Genomic DNA, 22,321 nt, shown 5'->3' with positions numbered 1-22,321 from the left:
ATAAAGTCCATGAACCACTTTGTAAACAGCCCTGCTCTACATGTGAAGTAAATTGTCTTGTTTCAGTGTCATACTGCTTTTGCAAATTTGTTGATAGAATACATTATAGTGACTAGATTTACATAGTCTCCCCAAAATGAGGACTTAGGAAGAAATGGAAGTGTCTATTGGTATTTTGGGGCTATCTTTAACCATTCTTGGACAGGCACTAGATTATAGAAGGTGGTAGGCTTAGAAAGAAGGGAGCAAACAGGATTCAGAACCTATTTAAAGGAGAGGATATATATTTATATTTTTTTTGCTTAATTTCTACATTCATTGTAGTCATTAAGCAAGAAGTTGTTCCTCATCTAAACCTGATCATTCTCCTCCTGTACTTCCAAGTTGAGTTCATATTTATTTGTCCTCTTCTGTTGTTTTCAGTTGTTTCTGAGGTTTCATTCTGATGATTACAGTATGTTTGTTTGACTTGGCTGTACAACATTAAATATATCCCTCTTGAGGAACAGTAAGGGGTTTTTTCTTGGCATAGATTTTTTTTTCCTTCTAGAATCCATCATTTTTGTATGGTTAATGCTTATTAGCTGTAGAGTGCCAGGTTTGTTCAAGGAATTTACAAAGTTCCTTGGAAAGGAAGAGTTCCAGCTATGAAGGTCTTAGAGGCACAACACAGAATAACTGTCAATAAAAGAAGAAAACACTGTGTGAGATCAGAAATCAGTGTTACGAACAGGTTTCTGTGCAACACTGTAGTGTTCCTTGATCAAAGACTTTAGGAAACACTAGAGGTCATCTAAGTTCAAAGTTGATATCAGCATGAGGTTTGATATTAGAAATAAAATTGTGAGGGAAGAGGACAAAGGGAAAGTGTTGCAAAACACCTTTGTCTTCATAAGAGATTGAGTCAGGGAAAACAGATCACAACCAATATTTGTAAGAACACCTTTGATTCAAGCGTGGAGAGTTGTGCTGGTGTGCAATAGCTCATAGGAATCTGTTCAAAAGATTGCATGCATCTCTTGCTAACCTACATATAAGAAACACATCCAAAGCATCCCCATGCCTTGGTTTCCAATCACAGTGCTGCTGCTATTCAGACCAACTTTATTTTTTCTCTTTGTATCTTGCATTAATTTAAATACCACCAACAATCAAAATCAAACTTCCTCCAGTGTGCATGTGGGCAAGAAACAGAGGGGTGTGAAATGTATGGCGCAACTCTACAGCCCCTTTTCTCCCCGGGTTCATTTTTCCTGACACTACAGCATCGCTTCCTGGCCGTACTTGCAAATAAACAATTATTGAAAGAACATGCCTGGACCACACATGCGTATTTTCCACTCTCATGGAGAAAAGCTGTCTGCCGGCTGGTTGTTATTTATTTTCACAAGAGGCAGTTGGGTTTGTTGTCATGTCTTGAGGGCACAGTCTCTAGAGGTGCTGAGCCTTCTCAGCTTGCCGAGGCTGCAGGAAGATTCAAGGGTGGGAACCAGCTGTGCCCCACAGATCTCGGGCTTACGTTATAACTTCTGAAAGTTTTCCAGTGTCGATATTTGCTGTGTGATCTTGAGGAGTCAATAGAAGAGGACAGCAAGGGGTCTACCCAAGGGGAGGAACACTTTCCTTAACAAGAGCTTGTGATGTTCTTTTAAAAATGAAGTTGCTAAATCATCAGTTAGAAATCTAAAAGCTATAGGGAGAGGGGAGAGAAGAAAGTAAATTGAAACACATGCAGGGAAAGTTCAGCTTTCTGGCTTGCTGCAGATAGTGCAGTGAGAGCTGATTTTCCTTTGAATTGAACAGATGTTCCTTAGATAGGCAAAAAACCACCTTCTGTATCTGCTGCTCAGTATAAAATGGGAAAAACACTGTGCAGCTGCTGGCTTTTGCCTTCACCCCTAGGCACCATGCACCTTCTGCTGTGCAGACAGTGCCCCAAGGCAGCCAGCAGCCTGCCCTGCTACTCTGCAGAACCCAATGTACCCAGATTATGAACCAAGCTACAATGGGTTATGAACCAGGCCTTCAAGTCTTTTGTTTTCTGGGAGAGAAAGTTCAGAACTGAGAAATGACTTCAAAAGCCTACCCTTTCTCAAGCTTATCACATTGCTCCTTTATGATCCTCTCTTTCTGTGATTGCCATGTGTTATTTATGAGCACTTGGAAACCCTTGCCCACAAAAAAGATAACATTGTTGAAGCTGAAATGCAATTAATTATGTGGTGCTACAAAGAGGCAGAAAGGGGATGAGGAGAGCTGTTGCACCAGGCTAGGCAGCTGCTAAGGTCAGAGATGCAAGGCAGAAAAGATAAGTCATTTGAAGAAATGGAAGAAAACAGGAAGAAATGTGAATTTTGTTCCACTGGGTCAGTGAAAGCACCTCGCTGTACACCAGCTGTATACCTGACCCTGAGCGTCAAATAGTTCCAGCCCTTCAAGAACCCATTGGCAGTTTGGGCTTTTGGTCCAGCAATATCATGACTGGTCCTCCAGTCTTTGAACAAACACTTTCAGTTGTTGTGAAAGATAAATGAATGAAAATAGTACAGTAAAAGCTGGGCCAAAGCAGATGTCTTCTAAGCAAATATACAGTTCATTTTCCATCTGCTGGTGCTTATTCTGCGGTTGATGTGAGGGAGAGCAGTGTGGCTGTGTGAGGGGAGAGCCAGGATATACATCCCAGGGTGCAAATCTAAAACAAAGCTATTTCCACAGCTCATTCACAAGCCGGGTATTTTAGTGATAGGAAAAACTGCTAAAATTAATCTTAATCAATGAGGGCTTTCTTTTGCATTTCTTAATGCTATATTTAATAAATTTGCAGATTCCCATCCCATCCCTACGTAAATGCTAAAGTTAATTGACTCAATAGGATAAATAATTGACAAAGCTGTTGTGCAGTATTTTAATAGTCTACTTTCATTTCTATAACAAGCATAAGGGATGTAATGTCCCAGTACACAGTGATTTGTAATCACTGTTAGTGGAGATTACTTCCCTCATGGGAAACAGTATAAAGTGCCATCATAAAAGCTAGGACCCTTTTCTAGCTTTTCTCTTTAATTGCCATAGATTGGGTCTCTTTTGCTACACTGCTTTGTGAATCTTGAACAACTGATGGAAGGTCACAACATGTGACCCATACTGTGATAACTAGCAGTTTTTTCTATTTTGCTTTGTTGGAAAAAGGGCAATAAATAAGTGAAGCAGTAGTCAATTGCAGTAGTCAATTTCATGTAGCCACTGAAAGGCAACAAAATGTGAGAGATTTTTAGTCTGTGTTGGAGTTTTTCGTCATGAAATTTCTTGTTTTTACTGCCTGAGACAGAGCTGAAGTCAAGATCTGATCTGCGCTTACCTGTATGAAGAGCAAATGTGGACTGGCATTAGGTCTGTTGGGGAGTGCCAGCTGTTGCTCCCAAAGGGGCCAGAGAGGAACATTGGCCATGTCCTCCTTTTTTCCAGGTAGTTTGCGTTCATAAGAAAGCTTGGTTTGACACTGTGGAGTTTGAACCAGCAGTCTGTAAGCATAGTAAGGACCTTGTTTTTTCCTGGAAGTGTATTTGAGTTGGGAAAAAAGCTTGTGAGGGGCTGAGTGCCAGGTTACAAATGAAATGTGCTGCAGCAATGAGGACATGCAAAGGAAGGATAAGACTTTTAAAAGTGGATTTGAAGTTATTTCTTCTTTCTTTTCAAAATGCAGAAGCAGCCTGGGGTGCTCAGAAGCTGTTATAATCTGTTTTCCACATTGTTAAGATACGCAGCAGTGAAGATTAATACGTTGGTTTGTTTTTTAATGAAGAGAAACTTGGAAGTGAAACTGAACATTTACTGCAAAGTCTTCTATTTAAATACTTTCTTATTTACAGGGAGATGTTTGGAATGTTATACACAGCATTATCCGACTATTAACTCCTACAATAAGATGGATTTTAGGATTAAATAAATTGTGTGCATTCCTTTAAACTGCTTGAGCCAAGAGGGTTAGGAGTGTTAGACTCCCCGGCTGCAGCCATTCCCCAGCACAGCCTGGCTGTGTGCTGCACGGGCTGTGGTGGCTGAGCAGGAGGGAAGAAACCACTGGAAGCAGCAGCTGCATGTGGAGCTTGAATGGCACATCCTCTGCTCACCACGTGGGGTAGGTGGCCAAACTGTTCAGATTTGTAAATAATTGAAGAGCAGCAGGCAGAGACAGGGAGTGGGAGCTTTGATTCAGCTCAGTGTAAGCTCAGCGCTGTGCATATATTTATTGTGAGACATAAACCTAATGTGCCTTGTTAGCTAAGTTGTGGGCCATATGCCGAGTTGTTGCTTTTTTGTTGTTTTTTTTTGTTGTTTTTTTTTTGCACTGGCAGGCTAAAACCAGCCCCAGGATCTAAGCAGTGTACTAAAGCAAGTAATTATTCCAAGAGCAGGTGCAGAGGTGGCATTTTTCCTTTGTGTGACTGGTCTGTTATCTTTTTGATGCAGAAAGATGGATGCTTTCTCTTTTGGTTGATTGTAATGTAGCAAATGAACATCTCACTCACATAAAAGTGTTATGTAAAGGGGTACATTTGAGCTGAATGAATTCCAGCTGCCAATCACATCTGTATCTTCTCACCTTCCCTTTTAAAACCAGTTATATGTCCAGACAGAAGCCTGTACATGGAGACTGACACTAGTGGGATGTGAATTTTTGTCCCCCTTCAAGCAGATTATTGCTTTGAACCTTTGCCCTGGAAACTGGAGACTTTTATGAGCCTGATCCTGGCTTTGAGCCAACACTAATCTTTTAGTCAAGCTAGGAGGAGTCATGTTTTCAGATCCAAAGATTAAACATTTCCTTCCTGCTGTCACTCCTTTTTCCATTGAAGAGTGCTAATTGCATGAAGAGTTGCTACGATTTACAGTCAGAGCTGCTCCTTGAAAAAAATCATCTTCTTTAGACACCTATCCAGTTTCCATTAAGCAAACAAGCTCTTGACTGAGTGACCCCTTCCTTACCTGATCTCTCCTACTGGTGTTATTCTGCTGTCTGTTGCATGTTGTACACTCGTTCACTCCATCTCTATTTGTTTTGAAGAAATAAAGAAAATTTCTTATCCTTCATTTCCTGCTGAGTCTAGAACGTAAGGTTCAGCTTCCTTGTTGCCAGGAACTTTGTTCACTGATGTTGATTCAATGAGGTGCTTCAAATCCACCCCCTCTATAATTTCATCCAGTGATTTGCCTGGATACAATGGTGAGTGCAGTTACTGGGGCTGGTTGTACCTGCAGACAGGAATTGGTTTTTTGTCATAAAACATCATCAGCCAAAAATATGTGGTTTATCTTACTGACTTCAATACAGCAGGAATCAGTGTCAACTGAAAGTTCATTGTTGAATGAGAATTTAAATAAAGGAAAAGGAAGAGGAAGAGGCAGAGCAATAAAAAGTGAATCGCTCAGTCTCAAACAAATGGTGGCACTTAAAGATAGGGTTTGTGCTGCTGTGCTCATGTCTTTCATGGGAGAGCAGGAGAAACTGCTGGTTACTGCCTTTGAGAGAAGGCTCACAGCAAGCAAATCACCAAGCACAAGCAATGAGTGTATTTGACAGCAGAGCTTTTCATTTTACGGCACTTCATAACACGGTGGAGCACTTAGTACCTTGTTAACCCAATTAACATATGCTAAAGCTGCCAAAGCAATCTGAACAGCTATTAATCAAATGCCAAATCATCCATGGTCATGCTTTGTTATTACCACAGAGGCAGCTAAGAGCAGACTGGGAAAGAAGCATCCTTAAATCTCTACATTCGCACGGTCATTGTAAAGCCAAAGAATACTGAATCAAAAACTGATACAGTAAAATAAGCTGTCATCATCTGTCTTGCCTCGTGAGCATAGAGAAAGCTTTGCTAGTGCATATGTGGAAGTAGCTTATCCTAAAAGTGTAAAGAGAACTCTGAGTGACTTGTGCTCAGCAATCACTGGTAGCACAGTCCCATCCCATGGGCTCGGGAGGCTGTTTCTAGCATGTCTCAGAAAAAGGAAGCCTTAGCAAAACTTGACTGCAACGTGCAAGCAGACAGGCATGCCCCTATGTGCACTTGTATTGCAACTTCAGATTATGTCCACTTAGATTATGTCCAGTTATTTTCAGCCTCTAGGATTCAAGGCTAAAATTAAAGTGCAGTTCACCTGTCTGGTACAGGTACTCCTTGACCTCTCTGCCAAGATACCTTTTAAAAGTATTACTGTGATGGGACCATTTAGTCCTGTCCAGAAAGAATGGGAGAAGGGATTCATGTCACAAATAGGCTGCGCTGGCACATCCATTAGGGATCTGCTTTTCAATTTCTGTTTGAGTTTTCATAGCAGAGTCTCTTATCTTAAGAGAATTGTCTGAGTTACAGTCATCAAAACTGATGTGGTTTCTAATGTGATAGTATTGGGCATCTATGCACCTTCATAAGATACAAATAACTCAAAAGATCCTGAGAAACTTTCAGAAATCTTCTAACGTAAAAATGAATCCAGTATGAGGATCACACTTCACTTGTAAACATGTGTTTAATCTGGTTCATATAAGTCATGCCAGCTAGTATCTATATATAGGAAATAAAATTAAACTATCTTGGTATTTTTTGATGAGGTTATAGTTCAGCTGATAGATGAAATAGTGGCTCACTGATAGACTTTTGTGGACATTTGTTTTGGGCCACATGATATTTTTGTGAACAAACCAGAACAATAGAAAATAAACACAACATGTTTTACATAGCTTGAAATCTGACTAGTTGAGAGATGGAAATATAAATAGAATTATTATAGAGCAGGCAAGTTTGTAGAGATACCCTGAATAAATTTGTCCTTTCCCCTGTGACAGGAGAGTTTTTAACTTAGTTTTCTGAGGTAACAAAGTTTTCTTTCATATTTTCCACATTTGTTCATGTTCTTTCTTCTCGTAACTTTTGTATCCAATGGGTAATTTTCAATTAAGTTGGCAGAAGCTCCTGATCTCAAAGATGATTTCTGTGTGGTTCATGGAGATCAGCATAAGGGTTGGGAAAGCGTACCTAAAAATTTATCATATCATAGAATCATAGAATTGTCTGGGTTGAAAAGGACCACAGTGATCATCGAGTTTCAATCCCCCTGCTATGTGCAGGGTTGCCAACCGCCAGGCCAGGCTGCCCAGAGCCACATCCAGTCTGGCCTTGAATGCCTCCAGGGATGGGGCATCCACATCCTTGGGCAACCTGTTCCAGTATGTCACCACCCTCTGAATGAAGAACTTCCTCCTAGAATTGCCTAAGTTGAGGCAATTAGGAGAAATCCAGTAGTGTGAACACATGCATTTCTGAACATATACATTGCTGGGGAATCAGCATGGCTGAGGAACCTCATGCATGCATGAACCTTAGGAAAAGCTTCCACCATAGCTTGAGACTGACCACACAGCCTAAACCCACAAGGAGCCTGGCTGCACCAGTTCTGCTCTATGCAACTACTGGTTATTCATAAGAAACTGAAAAACTAGAAGTACATGCTAATGCCTGAAGCTGGTTGAGCAAATAGGAGCAAGGAGAACTGCCTCCTGATCCAGATAGCTTGGTTAAGCTTGGCATAGGTAAACAAGAAAAGCCCTAATACATGCAGATTGAAGACTACCAGCCATGTATATAGCAGTTAAAAATAGTGTTGAGGAGACTAGTGATTTCACCAGAGTGGTGGTTTTTGTGTTGCTTAAATTGTCCTAATCCAAACTGAGCGTTTCTTTCTACAAATGCACCCTAGTTCAAACGAAAGCTTCTACTCAAGCTCATGAAAAGGTTTCCAAGATTCAGAGAGATACAGAGGAGTGAGATGATCCCAGTTAGATACTGGAGAAGGTGCAGAGTTGGAGTTAAAACCAAGATCATCTGTGTACCAGGCAGTGGCCTTCTGAGAGGTTATTTTAGCTTCCCTATCTGTGTGTTCCCATCTTTAAGTGGCAAACCAATCCCTGTGAATATATAAAAAGCCCTTCCTTATAAGAGAGTTCATAATAGTTTAGGGCACATGGCACTCTTGAGACATAACTGTATAATGCTCCACTGCTAACTTTAAAATTTTAATTATTTTGAAAGCACATCTGTAGCACCATATACAAGAGCAACTTGGTAACAGTATCAATAAAGTTGTGCTGTGTTCTTGGTATAACTCATTGGTTTGGGGTTTACAATTTATGTGTTCTGGAACTGGATTATTGTCTCATAAAACAACGCAGCAGCCTTTTCTCATTTAGTTAGCCATCCATTTTTATTAGGGTGCTCTATAGAATGCCTGCAATAATATTATAAAGGTGCAGAAGGTTCATTATTTCACAACAAGCAGCCAGCCAAGACCATTATTATTTTTACAACATCCAGGCTTGCTGTTGAAATATAGCTTTGATTATAACCTTTTTTTCCTCCTCCCTCTTTCTCTTTTCTCTCCCAAAAGCAGAGATGTGCAATTGTTCCCTTTCAGATTACTTTTCCACTGCCCCACAAACATGTCATTTTCAGTGAAATGGATGGATTATAATGGGAACAGATCAGTGATAATGCATTACTGGAATACAGCCATCCCCAAGAGAGCTTATAATAATATCCAGTCATCCTAAGCTTTAAAATCTGTTTGGAGTTTGGAGACCCTGTGGCTCTAATATGGAATCTAGCACTGAATTTTCCCTGCATGTCCAATTCTTTGATGCTCAATTATTGCTGGTGCTCTCCCCTCCCTAGCACGTTGCCATGACAACTGCCTTGTGAAAAAAAACCCTCTCAGGCAATGCAGCCGCCACTTCAGAGAGGGGTTTCAGCCTCATAAAACTGTGGCTCAAAGAAATTACTAAAGATTAATGACTTTGCTCAGAGCAAATTTCTGAAAATGTTGGTAATTAAATAAAAATATGTGCAGGCGATGCGTTCTCCACGTCCCGCCTGTTGGCACCTGCTGAGAGCCACAAAGTGAGTGTAAATCTGTAGTAAAAAACAGATTTGGGTATTATTCCTGTATATTGTTTCTTTATGCTCAACAGTTAGGGAGTTTAATTAGCTATGCTAGCCTGTCATAGAATCATAGAATCATAGAATGGTTGGGTTGGAGGGAACTGTAGAGCCCACCCAGTGCCAATCCCCTGCCATGGGCTTGTTGCCACCCACCAGCTCAGGCTTCCCAGGGCCCCATCCATCCTAACCTTGAGCACCTCCAGGGATGGGGCACCCACAGCTTCTCTGGGCAGCCTGTGCCAGTGCCCCGCCTCTGAGTAAAGATTTTATTCTTCACATCTAACCTATATCTCCCCTCCGTGAGTGGAAAGCCATTCCCCCTGGTCCTGTCACTGTCAGATTGTCCAAAAAGTTGGTTCCCCCTCCGGCTTGTAAGCTTAAGTACTGTAAGGTTGCAGTGAGGTCTCCCTGGAGCCTTCTCTTCCCCAAGCTAAACAAAGCCAAATTCCTCAGCCTGTCTTCGTAGGAGAGGTGCTCCAGCCCTCGAAGCATCTTTGTGGCCCTCCTCTAGACCCACTCCAGCATCCCTGCCTCCATCTTGTGCTGGAACTGGGCACTGTGTTCATCAGAAAGCCCAGTGCTCCCATCGCAGGCACATTTCTAGTTGTAAGGAAGATGAATACAGAGCTGGAAATTGCTTGTGCTGAATCATAAAACAGGCCTTGTTTCCTGAGCCCATTAGGCACATGCCCCTAATGTTAAGCATATGCTGCACGTTGCCTAATAGAAATAGTTTGCACTGGCTTGTGCTTAAGGGTATATTTGTAAGTCCTGTGATGGTTTTAAGGTCTTAGAGTTGTGAACTTCTCTGGGACAATGAATAAAATACGTTGATTATATTGTCAAAAGCATTAGGCATTTTCACATTCAGTAATAACAACGTTAGCATCACATGCCACACTACTAGTAACCAGCTGTCATGCAGCAGGATTTAAAATGATGTGAGCAGGAGGCCAAAGGAAGACATTTTGTCTTTCCTGAAGACGACAGCACACAGCCAGTTTAGAGTTTGCTTTCACTGAAGGTGAGCAGTGCTCCTTGGGATGGGCTCCAAAAGCACATCTGCTCAAGAGCACAATATTGCAACCTTATGTTACTAAAATCAGAAGAAACATGTGTACCAGTAAAATCCAGGCTTAAGGAAAAAATCTTGTGTATTCTAAGGGGATAAAAATATTAACTCAAACCAGATGCGTAAGGGCCAGAGCCATCTTTGTTCACTGCAGCAGATCCTTCAAAGTTTCTTTCATCTAAGATATCTGTTTGTACCCATCCAGAACTTGCAAGCGTGAGGAATTCTCCAGAATCTCAGAAATTATCCACTCTGCCAGGCAAAGAGGAAACGCACGCAGCCTGAAAGGGAATAATAATTCATTTTGAGATGTAAACCTGTTTTTAAACAAGCAGTTTGTATGTTAACTTCCTCAATCAGAGGCTCAGCCATCTGTTGCAGTTAATTGGTTAGCCTTTGGCTGAAGTTTAATCAGACTAGCAACAAGAGGAAGGGGAATCGGTGGGCCTGGAGTCTTCACAGGGACTGTGCCATGAAATCAAAGCTGCATCAGGCCCCAGTGCTCAGACATGGGAGAATGTGCTTTGTTTTGCAAGGAGTCAGCATGGCAGTAAGGCTGGTGGGAATGTATGGGTGTTATTACACGTACTGCATTGCTCTTTTATGTTATTTCAGCTCTGCTTCCACAGCCAGGCGGCAGCCCTCTCTGAGGACTGCTAGGCTCTCCCTTGGTGCAGCAGTAATGATCTTAATTGTGACATTTAGCCCAATGACTTTGCTAACCTCCTGTGCGTGGCCAAGCTCTGCCGATATCCTGCCTACAGCAAGCTGTTGGCCTGGGGCAAATTGTCACAAAATCCCACCAAGCATTCAGGCTGCTTGGCCAGCCTGTTCTGCTGAGCTTATTTCACATCAATTGCTGCAAATTAAAGGCATGTACAATTTATAATGTGTGGGTGCCTGTGCACAGAAATTCAGTTTCCTCAATATTTACAGAGTATAAAACAGTCCTCCTTGTTTAAGGCTAGGATGAACATTTCTGTCACGTTAGGAAGGAAACTTTATTTCATACTGCAGCTGCTATTTAAACACTATGAAATCTTTTTAATCTTAGTCAAGGTTCAAAATGAGATGTTTCAAACATCTGCTAACTATTACAGGCCATGCCTGCTAGTAGAGGTAATAAATTACAACAAAAAGGGGAATCGAGTGACTTTATTGTGTTGGGGTTTTTTTGTTGTTATTCATTGCTTTAAAGTTTGTCCTCCTTTAGTTTTATCTGTTGCCCTTTCTATCAAGTGCCCTCTCTGCTCTGATTTGGGGGAGAGACAACAAACAACTGAACTCGATCACAGTGTTTGGATGCACCCTCTGTGCTACTGCCAAAACAAAGATGGGTGGTTCTAGCGGAACACAGGAGAGAGGGCATTTCGGTTTCCTCCAAAAGGGGAGATAACAGATCAGCTTTCTGGTTTGCCATGGAAACCTTTTGTCAGCCCAGTAACAATGACGTCAAGGTGGCATTGGCACAGAGACGGGGTTAGCAGAGCACACACCTGTTGAACTGCCAGAGGGGAAGGTATGTCAGCTTTTATATTTTCCATGCCTGATTCGAAATAACTTTGGGGGTATGCTCAGAAAGTGTAACTGTAGTCCTGGGGTGGTTGTCCTGGTCTATGGTAGGTTCATGCAGTAAGCAGGTGCTGCTGGACCTGGTGGTCACAGAGAAACCTGGTTAAGCATTCAGTCAGTGCTGCTCTGCAAACCCTTCGGGTATCTCTTGGGAAGGTGTAGAGATCAGGCTTGTACCCCTAACGTGGAGCACCAACTTCCTTCAGTGTATTTGCTTTGCTTGAGAGTACAGGGTTTGCTAGTGTTTACCCAGGCAGCTTCCTAGAAAGACGTCTATAAAAAGGGAAAGCCAAACTTGCATTTATCATGACACATCTGTGGATGTACAACTACAAGCTGAAACCCATTTTTGGAATGTCTGTTTTCCTGCCAATTTTTTACTGCAATGCTTTTGTGTTTGGTGTTGTTGTCTGACAACATTTTCTTTGTTAAGTGAGATTAAACCCCTTCTTCTCATAATTAAGTGCTCTGATGACTACCTTCCCATTTCTAGTAATTAAAAAAATGCTTTAACAGTTTCTTAAAAGCATGATCTTTTCACAAGAAACTTGTTTTAGTGAAGAAAGCAGTTATTTGTGCTGGACTGCTCATATGAGCAATGAAAACCACATACCTGGATAATGTGGCTGCAGTAGACTTTCAGTCACTGAAGTAATTGCTCTGTGTCAGTGCCTGGTGCCATTTTTCTAACAGTGGCTAAAATATGAATTCACAACTGTTGCACATCTTAGCTATTTGGTAACACGTGATAATTACTAAAAATCCTAAACATTAAATTGAAAATTTCATATCATATAGTTTTAAGAGAAGAAAAGCCTATGACGTGAATAATGATTTAAATTACATTGGGTTGCACACTGGAATTAAAGTTGAGAAGAAGCAAGTCATAGAATGACATCAGGTGATCAGAAAAGGAAAATGGAGGCAGACTATGTAAATGACAATTACTACTCAAATAGAAACCAAATGTATATAGCCAGAACTTTGTGGAAATCTTTGCAAGACAGACCAATCCAGGATTGTAAATTTTCCAGATAGCCAAGGAATTAAAGTAAGTGTTCAGCTGGTAACCCATGGCATCCTAATAGGGATGGATGATGGAAAAGAGCTGCCAAGTTCCAAGGAGGTAGAATAAAGCTCAGTGGTAATCTTTATGTTTCTGAAGAAAAGATCAAATTGCCTTTCCTATGAGCGAAATAAGGTTTATTTAGATTAGTATTATTGTCATTACAGTGAGAATGTGTAAGTACTCCAGAAGTGCCTACAAATAACTGTAAAGCACTTTGGCTTTAGTTTGGAAAATACTGAATATTCCTCTACGATTTTTTTTCCTACTCTGTTCCAGCTGTTTCAGAGGTAACAGCCAGACAGATATGGTTATTTCTTGTGATCTGAAGTCACCATAGTATCATTTAACATTATTTGAGCACTTTGGCTGGAAGTTGAGAAGAAGGCTTTACAGACATTCTTGACATAAGACTCAGCGGTCTTACTACCACTAATAGGTAACTGAGGCATGGCAAAATGTAGGGTTTCGTTTTGGAGATGCTCTTTTTGCCCTCGTCGTTGTTACCAATGAGATATGAGCAGGTTGTCTGGAATGAAATTGCCATTTGATGAACTAGACTTTTCAGATTCTCTCTTTTTTATTTTTATTTTTATTTTTATTTTTATTTTTATTTTTATTTTTATTTTTTTTCTATGAATCTACATCTTGTGAATATCTTTGATATAAAAAGAGGCATATTCATCTATTGGCGTTGGGGATCAATCCAGATGTTAGTTACAGGACAATATGGAGCAATGTGATAAAGAAATACTTTTTTGCTGGAGGGATAGATGAAGAATCAGAAAGGAGAGAAGGAAACAGAGCATACTGTGATAAATTATGTACATATTCTTAATAGGGTCACTACTCACTAAGGCCTTGTGTGTGAGTTCTGAGAATGAAAGAAGGATGTTTTGCATTGTGCTTTCATCATTTTCTTCTGGAAATTTATCATTGAAAGAGCCACCAGTTCATTATTACAGCATTTTAAGTGGTAATGCCACAGCAAAATCATTTTTCTTGCAGGGAAGTCTAAGTTCATTCTCTTAGTTCAAGCATGTTTTCCCTCCATTTAGGACTCATTCTGGCGACCAGGGCATTTCAGCCGTTACTTCTTTAGGTTGGATAGGGGTTAATGAGGTTTGGGCAGACAGTTCTGCTACTGTATTGCCTTGGATTGAGGAAATTGCTTACTTATTATTTATCATTATCATTCTTGTCCAAAATGTGCTCATGTTTTATGAAAGGAAACAGATGCTTATGCCAAGAATCTTACAGCATAGATGAAGAAATAATGAATTAGTGAAACGGAATTTATTAAGAGAACATAATTTTATGACTGGAAGATATTCAGCCAAGGAAGTGTCTTGCTGACTATTCAGTTTAAGTGGTTTCAATTAATATAATGTTAATAGCGTGCACACGTGTATGGAAGACAGGCTGTGGATTCAAAGAGTAAGAGTATATGGAATTTAAGAAAGGCACAGCAGAAGTTTATTGTTTATTTCTGTGCTTCAGAGTCCTCCAACTCTAAACTTACCTCAAAGTGAATAAGAGTGGAGTATTTGGTCTGATGTGTCTTCACTGAAAGAAACGAAGCAGGAGCTGGGATTGTGCTTATCAGCAGACTTTGTTATTCAGTTAATCCTTTGATAAGTGAAAATATCAAAGTTCTTTTAGGCTCCCCTCAGTCTTTTACTTGTTTGTGCTGGACATCAATCCATATTTAGGCCTGCCTGATAATGTGAGAAGACAGCAAATGTAAATGGCAAGTCAATGAGAATTTCCTTTCAGCTGAAAGAAAGCAAGTCAGATTAACTGTCAAACCCTTTGAATCTATACTCTTGTATGCAGTAGAATTTATTTCCTTGTTAGAAACTAAAACAAAACAAAACAAAAATAGGGTGCGACCACTTTTTGTTATTGTACTTTAAAGGCGAAGAATTTTATGTGAGGAGTGTCCTCTGGGAACACTCCAGTAACTCTATAAAAGAGACTAAAAACGATAGAATTCTAAACCTGCAGCTGCAGTTCCTTTGGAAGCCACGTTGCAGCAGTACATGCAACAGCCTTTCGGTTCAAAAAGGGAAGCGCATGACTGCAGCCAAAGGCCTTTCAATGCAGTTTTAGGTAAGCTGATCTGCATAAAAGCCATTGTAATCTCTTGTGCTGCTCAGGTTTAGGCAATATTTTCGTTTCATAATACTGTTTCTGTGTCCACTGAAAACATCTGCTTAGACGTGCCAGGCTCGATCATGCACGCTCTTACATCACTTGGCAAATGAGGTCACTTCGAGTAAATAGCAGTATTATGGAGAGCAGAATGAAAGCCCCAAGATTTAACTGCTCAAACTCAAGCTGCAGCCCATCATGATGGCTGAAAATGATGCAGCAATGCTGGAAAGGCTCTGTGGGTGCAGTGGATGAGGTGAGCAGCAGGGAGGACTCAAACACAAGTAATCACATCCTAAGAGATCTTCTTTCCACAGAACCAAGCACTGACTGAGGGCGTGAACATGCAACCCCTTTGCAAACTCTGCTGCTCAGAGTGGGTACTGCTTCATATGGCACTCATTCCTGCACTCTGTTTGCAGCAGCAGTTGTGTGTTTTTACTTGGCAATTAGTGGCAACACTGAGCTGGAGTGTTTTGTTAGGGCATTAATGTAAGAGACATAAACTAATAACATTATAGGGAACAGGCAGGGAGGGAGGAAAAGCAGCCTGTGAGGTTGCCTGCCTCTCTCCAGCTGCTGCCAGACAACTGCAACAACCTCACCCATTCAGGGGCCAGGCCTCTCAAAGCATGATTTCAATTGACCAGAAGCTTTATTAATTTTATTATGAAGTCTGCAAGGGGAAGAGGGGCATGAAGATGTATCACGCAGGGCCAGGCCTTCCCAGGGCAGCTTTGAGGGAGACACCACTCACTGCCACCATTTCTCTGGATGAATTCTCTGTAATCTTAGATCTGCTTTTGCCTCTATGGTCTGTTTGACAAACCTACTGAAAATTAGTAAGAGCAACTTATCTAAATCCACCTTTGAGTTAATTTGTGGCCTAAGGCTCTGACTTATAGTAATGGGACCTAGGGACCCACAATAAAGATGAAAAATAGCAGCTATTAAATTTGTAAAAAGGAAACGACTCGGAAAAGGCAAGGGATGCCAAGCAGGCCAAGGCAGAGGGGAGGCAGACTTACAGGACTGTATGGCTCAGGCATAGTTTGAATTATCCTTTCAATTAAAGTCACTTTATATAAAACATCTGTTCTCTGAATTTAACCATTTGGACAAAAATCTTTAAATGCTTCATTGTGTTTTTGGTTTCTCTGTTCTGAGCCTTAACCATTTTGTGGAGCTAATGTCCCTGAAGGAAGGAGTGTTTGTGGTTTTCTGTGATGCTATCAAGCATCAGTGCAGGCTTGTGCATTTTCCTTTGTTGAGCATGCACGTTTTCACCCACTCTCTAGCTACACAGTGTACTTGCTAGCAGGATCTTAGGAGTCGATTAATTATTTGTTAACTAAAACCTTTGACCTCATGAGTCAAAATAGTCTGCTTTGCTCAGAGTGAGTTGGACATTTAAAAAAAACCTCAGCAACTAGGCATTACTCCCTGATTTCAGGCTATTATTGTGTTTTTATTAACCCTAGACGAGTTTAGAACATCTTGTGTAAGATGTAAGAGATGATAGGAGGAGCTTTACCTTGGGGTATTTAGGCTGTCTACCCCCCTAATCCTCTGCAACACTGGTTGCAGATGCGTTCTAGTCATGCTGGCTGTTTGATTGAGGAAACACAAGTGGTATCTGTTCCATTTTGTGCTTCAAATAGGGAAGGGAATAGGATCCAGGTATCAGCTCTCTTAAGCCAAGTGCCATGAGAAAATCTGTGCCTTATAAGGTCAAACATGGACTAATTCTGTGCTTCAGTTTGTTGGGTGAAATGGAGTCTGGCCTTCTTTATCTTCAAAAGTACTGTTTATGGTGCATGTGCTGTTCAATTTTGGCTTGCTGTAGTCTTTATTTCTGGAAAAAAAGGCTCCAGAAATAATGCAGGCAGCTCATTCAAACTGTTCTGCACATGTCAGTATATGCTGGAGTTCCAAAGTCCAGCACAGCCAGGATACGGTCGTCTAGTAGGGATTCCAGCAAGATCTGCTGGACATAAAAGATTTGTGCTGTTTGAAACCATAACACCAGATTTCCTTTCTGTTAGCATATTTATATGTCCCAAGTGCCATCTCTGTCTCTTCTCTCTGCTGTGAAATAACATGCTGCATCTTGATTTATAGAATGCTGAGCATCCAGATGCCTCTTGTTATCTCCTCGCTGAGAGGAGTAGAGCTGGTACATTAGGGCTACAGCCTGTCACCATCAGACCTACCATGTGTCTGACTAATGGCTTAAATACAAAGAAACCTCCCCATGAAGCTCAGGGAGCAATCCTCTTCATCTGTTCAGACAGAACAAAGGGTAGGAAGCGCCATCTCCAGCTTAACTGCAGATGGGCACAGGGGCCCGAGGACCAAGAAAGACTAGGAGATGAGCCAAGTATTCTCCACCAAAGTTCTGAAATGAGCTCAATCTGGAGCAATTTTGCCAGTCACTGTGGATTATTCAAGAGCTCACCTTTTCCAAAACACATTCTATCCCTGCAGAGACACCTCCATGCCAATGGAATGAAGCACTCACCAGAAGTGCCAGAGCTCTCAGCTCAGCACCCCTCTGAGATGCAGCACTTTTACAGGTAGTACCATAGCTGTTTGCACTCCAAATAGACCCTGCTACAGCACAGTGAAACTCAAGCAATTCTCTAGTACCAGAATTCCTCAAAGGCTTCTTCTGCATTTGATGTCTCTCTCCCTAATCAGCAAAAAAAAAGAAAATCTCTGTGGAATTACAGAAATTTTCATGAAGAATTCTACGAGGGATACATTTTTTAGTGCCTGTCACTCAGCTAGAGTGACAGCTCTGGGTTTATTTCAGTGCAGACAGAATCGGCGCCTAAGTGGTCCTATTCACTTCTTGTAATATCTTGATAAGGATGCAAATCCCATTCTTTCTCCCGCTGCTGCTCTCACTCTCTTGAAATCGGTTGTTTATGGTGACTAAATGCTTCTATCTGAAACTGGCTGTCATCCAAAAGCAGATGGGCAGAAAGCCTACAAGCAACAGCAAACTAGCAATTTATATTAGAGCACAGAGCAGCGCTACACAGAACGCTTTGTTTGAACGAGCAGAGCTCTGTGTTCTATTGAATATATGTAAATAACCAGCGAGTGTGCATTTCTACAATGATGCTGGCATATTTTAAAATACTTACATATTCTCAGCAGCTCTTCTGACCCTGATAGATTCATTCTCTGTTGTTGCTTCTTTGAATGAAAATCAAATGTTGGCTTGGTATAAATAACTTCATGCCTACCTGAAATGTATTGGTTCTTACCTTCATCTTCAGATGCAGTGCACTGCTGATTCTGTGACTGTGAGTGGGAAATATATTGAAGATGAAATGGAAGCATTTGAGGAGCAGAAAAAGGAAAAAGAGATCTATATAAAAAAACGATACTATAAAGCAATCTTAAAAACAAAGTACATGAGATGATTTAGTATAGAATGGAGCTAGGCATGGTTCTTTATATTAAAATGTCTTTTTAAATAGCTTAATATTGCATGAGAGGATAGTTGTGCATTGCGTACTGACAGAGCATCTTTAGCAGCTGCAAGCCCTTAGGTGGACAAATGACAGGCAGGTATGAGCAGTGCCTGCCCAGGGCAGTCATGGAGCAGCTGGCAGCACTGAAGCCCTGGCTATGCACAGCTCACAGGGACTTCCATGAGCACCACAGGTAGCTGGGTCCGCTCGGTTATGTGCCCTCACATGTGTGTCACAGTGTGGTTTATGAGCCTGTGTTACAAACTTAATACCTTAATTACAAAAAGACTAAAACTTTAATTATGGCACTGTGTCACAGAAGGGAAGATCACAAACACCAGCGTTCTGTACCTTTGGAGAAACAACCACTGAGATGCTGCTATGTTTGCTGGGGAGGCAGCTATTTATCCATTTATGCTAACATAATCACTACAGTATCTCTATTACCAGTTCTCAGTCTGCCTGAGCTTGGACTTATGCTTCAGAATCAGTATGAAATCCACTGCAATTCGTTCATTTAAGTAGTGTTCAAAGCATCCTTCTCAAGAGACCATCTTCCAAATCCCTGCTTATCCCACCAGGGAGTTATTAATTCCCCGTTTCTTTTAAATCAAAATGGATTTAGTAGTAGTTAACATCTATTTTAGCAGGAAGGAAGGACAGCCTGTGACCTGGTAGGTCTTTTCCATCTGTAATGTGATGATAAATGTGCCTCTCATGTTCAGCCTTTCCTCCTCTGGCTGCTGCTTGATGGCTAAAAACTGAACAGATGCAGCGGTGGCCTGCACACATGCTGTGACACAGGAAATATCATCACACAGTCATTCTGCACTAACTGGAGTTGCTGATCTCTGGAGCAGCCTGGATGTCCCCCCAGCAGGACATGTCCATGTCTGGGACATTTTGGTGGCTTGCACTTCATGCTCCCAAGGCTGACAAGCATTCAGCTGGGTGCTCCCAAAAGAAAAATGTCTCATGTGGATCAGGCCAAGGTTCCCATTGATGCTCAGAGTTTTGGTAGCAATGTTGTGCAGCAAATAGGGTAATTTCCAGTTGCTGAGTGGCTGGTTCCCACCTACACTGGTGACATAGAGCAGGACTCTTTCCTAGCACAGTTTGATCTGTTTTAGCACATCCTGATGAAAACATTTATGTGCTTCATGGATAATGATGCTCCCTAGACCAGGCACAAGTGATCACAGAGGATGGGAGATGGTTCGCTGGTGGCAGGCAGCAGCATGAGAACACGCTGGGGCTTATGCTAGTGGTACACAGGACACACCACACATTCGCTGTGGACTGCTTGGAGCCCTACTGTTTCTTTCATTCAGGTTACATATTATGAAAAACTTCTTCTCAAAAAGAGTGGTCAGGCCTTGGCACAGGCTGCCCAGGGAGGTTGCTGGGGTCACCATCCCTGGAGGTGTTAAAAAAACTGTGGAGATGTGACACTGAGGGATGTAGTTAGTGGGCAGTATTGGTAGTAGGCGGGCAGTTGGATTAGGTATCTTAGAGATCTTTTCCTACCTTAATGATTCTATGATTCTATTCAGTGGTTCTTTCTAGCATTTCGCTATTTCATTCTGCATGTCCTTTTCTTACTGATTTTCAAGCCATTGCTTTCTGTGTAATTCATTCCATTTGCACCAGTGTCAGATCTTTCAGTTTTGCCTTATGCTCTGCAAAGACCTGCTGTATCACTGTTTTTATTTTAATGTCTGGTGGATTGGCTGTGCAGCACACTGCTGTGTGGGTTTTAAATGTATTCAGCCAATAGTTTTAATGGTCGACTTTATTACAAGAATGATAATAGTGAACATAATATGTTAAAATATGAAGCCATTTACCTGTGAACTACAACTGTAAGGGCATTCTCTATTTTCTTTCTTTTTCCAAACCAAATGCAATCCATGTGAGAAAGCAGTAGCCCATCTATTGCATGCTCAGAGGAAGAGAGAAAACCGTGATATCCTTCTCTGAGATTGGGAATTTACTCTCCAAAAATAAATTAAGCCATTAATAGTTTGGGGAACACTTCATAGGTGAAAGGATTTCTGTCATTGAGAAGCAGGTGTATTTGCATTATTCCTAAATGGCTGATAAACTGCATACGTGTTAGTGTAATACAGTCTTTCTAGAGAGATTTCTTTGCTGTGGGTTAATTTGGTCAGCACGTGTTCTGTGGTGTGGTGGTATAGAAGACACAGAATAGGCACAGTGAAGTCATTTGCAAAAGGAAGAAATTTTCCTTCTGTTCTTTGTGGTCTGCACCTAAAAATCATCGGTGGGCCCCTACCTGAGCTAACTATACCTGTAAAGGGTCCCTGCATAATTCCTCATGCCGAAGTTAATGTCTTTTCCTACAAATAAATCATTTTACATACATCATTACTGTTTCAGCAGTGAGCTGGCCACAGGCTGCTAGAGGGGGGCTGATGACTTCCAGTTCTCACCATGTTAAATAGCTATTTTTAATGAGATAGGGAGAACCAGGAGCTCAGGGCTACATGGCACCTGCAGGTCATGGAGCTCACCTGCCTCCTCTGGAGGTACTGCTTACAGGTGCCACCCTCACTGAGTCATCCACTGTCACAGGTGTTCAGCTATTTGGGGAGGGGTTGGCAAAGGCCCCCAGGTTTGTGGTGGGCCCCAGCTCTCCTCTTATGATTTATTTTTCAAAAATCAACCTGACCATTGAAAAAAAGGTTTTGACCGCTTCAGCGCATTCTCTGCCCTTGCGGTTGGAAGCGATGGATGGAGGGCTCCTATCTGAGCCTGCTGCTGCTTGCCCAGCTCAGCACACCGCACCTAGCGAGACCCTGCCTGAAGCCAAGCAGAGTGAATTCCTTGCAGCTAGAGTTTGCGGTGTGATGGCAAACACGGACACCTAGTGGTACGTCAGTGCAGGGCACGGCAGTGCTTTCAGTTTGTCTCTTGGATTTTTCTTGTATCTTAAATATACCATACCAAATCGGGTCCCATATTGAATCAGAAAGAAAAATTGTAATTCTCAAATTATCCCATTGCAAAGAAACCTTAGCAAATATTATAGCAATATCTTATTCTTCCAATAGCTGTGTGTTACAAGGAAAGCATGTCAGAGTGTGCCAAATTGATCTCTTGTATGTTCCATCAGCTCACTGAGCTCTTTCTGCAAGGATCAGTGGTAGCACGCTGTCTGAATGGCCTCCAACAGCTGCCATAATTTGTTTGGTTTGGTTGATTTTTTTCTATCTATTTACAAATAATCTTTCAGAGAATTATTTCCTTCTTCTTCCCCCAATCTAGCATTTCGTCTACGGCAGAGACACAGGACAGGTGAGAACCAGTCCTTGTCCACTGATCTCTTTCTGTCATTGTATATATTGGAACTGTGAACGGGATTTCTTTCATGCCTGCCTCATGAGACACACAAACCACAATGCCATTGAGTGGGGAGAGTGCTGTTACCATGGGAGTGTGCATTTGTGACTGCCTGGCCCGCAGAAAGGGATTTTGAGGTTGCACAGCTCTACAGTGATGTCTGTAAAAATGGGTTTGCACGCCTAAGGGGCTCACCCATTCCAGCTGATGAGCAGATCCCACTTCTCATTGAGTTCACATAGATATTAGGCATTGTACAACATTTCTCTCAGCTCAGTTGGATTTGCAAGTGGTTTATTAGAAAACATTTTATAATGCGCCTGTCCATAGCTTTGTATCCCAGGACAGTGAGGTTTGTGATATTACAGGATTTTGAATCAGCTTGGATGCTGCTCAATACCTTTCGAATCAGTGAGATAATTCAATCAAATTTTATACTGGAATAAGGAGCTCAAAGGATCCTGCATGTTCCAGGAAGCAGGCAGCATGTGGAGATGGACCTAGACAAGGGCCCCTAATGATGGGCAGGTAGAAAGCAATCCAGATTTGTGCTCACACTTGTTTAGACACCTGCAAATCCAACCCTGAGATCCAAATCTGTAAGAAA

At 41.5% G+C, this 22,321-nt stretch overlaps 1 protein-coding gene across 11 annotated transcripts in view; it reads left to right on the top strand.

Moving 5' to 3' along the window:
• Nucleotides 1-22,321, top strand: part of KALRN (kalirin RhoGEF kinase) — a 445,988-nt gene that overhangs the window by 340,856 nt on the left and 82,811 nt on the right. For 9 of the 11 annotated variants that reach the window (XM_052676088.1, XM_052676076.1, XM_052676075.1 and 6 more), the window contains one exon: nt 21,640-21,669. The exons of 1 other annotated variant lie outside the window; for it this stretch is intronic. In XM_052676088.1, the coding sequence (XP_052532048.1) occupies nt 21,640-21,669 (30 nt within the window). Of the gene's footprint in view, nt 1-4,020; nt 4,139-21,639; nt 21,670-22,321 lie in introns of those variants that run through there. One more of the 11 variants, XM_052676087.1, reaches the window with a different exon arrangement.

This window comes from Tympanuchus pallidicinctus, unplaced genomic scaffold, assembly GCF_026119805.1.
Source record: "Tympanuchus pallidicinctus isolate F22 unplaced genomic scaffold, pur_lepc_1.0 scaffold15, whole genome shotgun sequence".
Lineage (NCBI taxonomy): Eukaryota > Metazoa > Chordata > Aves > Galliformes > Phasianidae > Tympanuchus > Tympanuchus pallidicinctus.
Note: the sequence above shows the minus strand (reverse complement) of the source record. Positions and strands in the feature narration are given on the sequence as shown.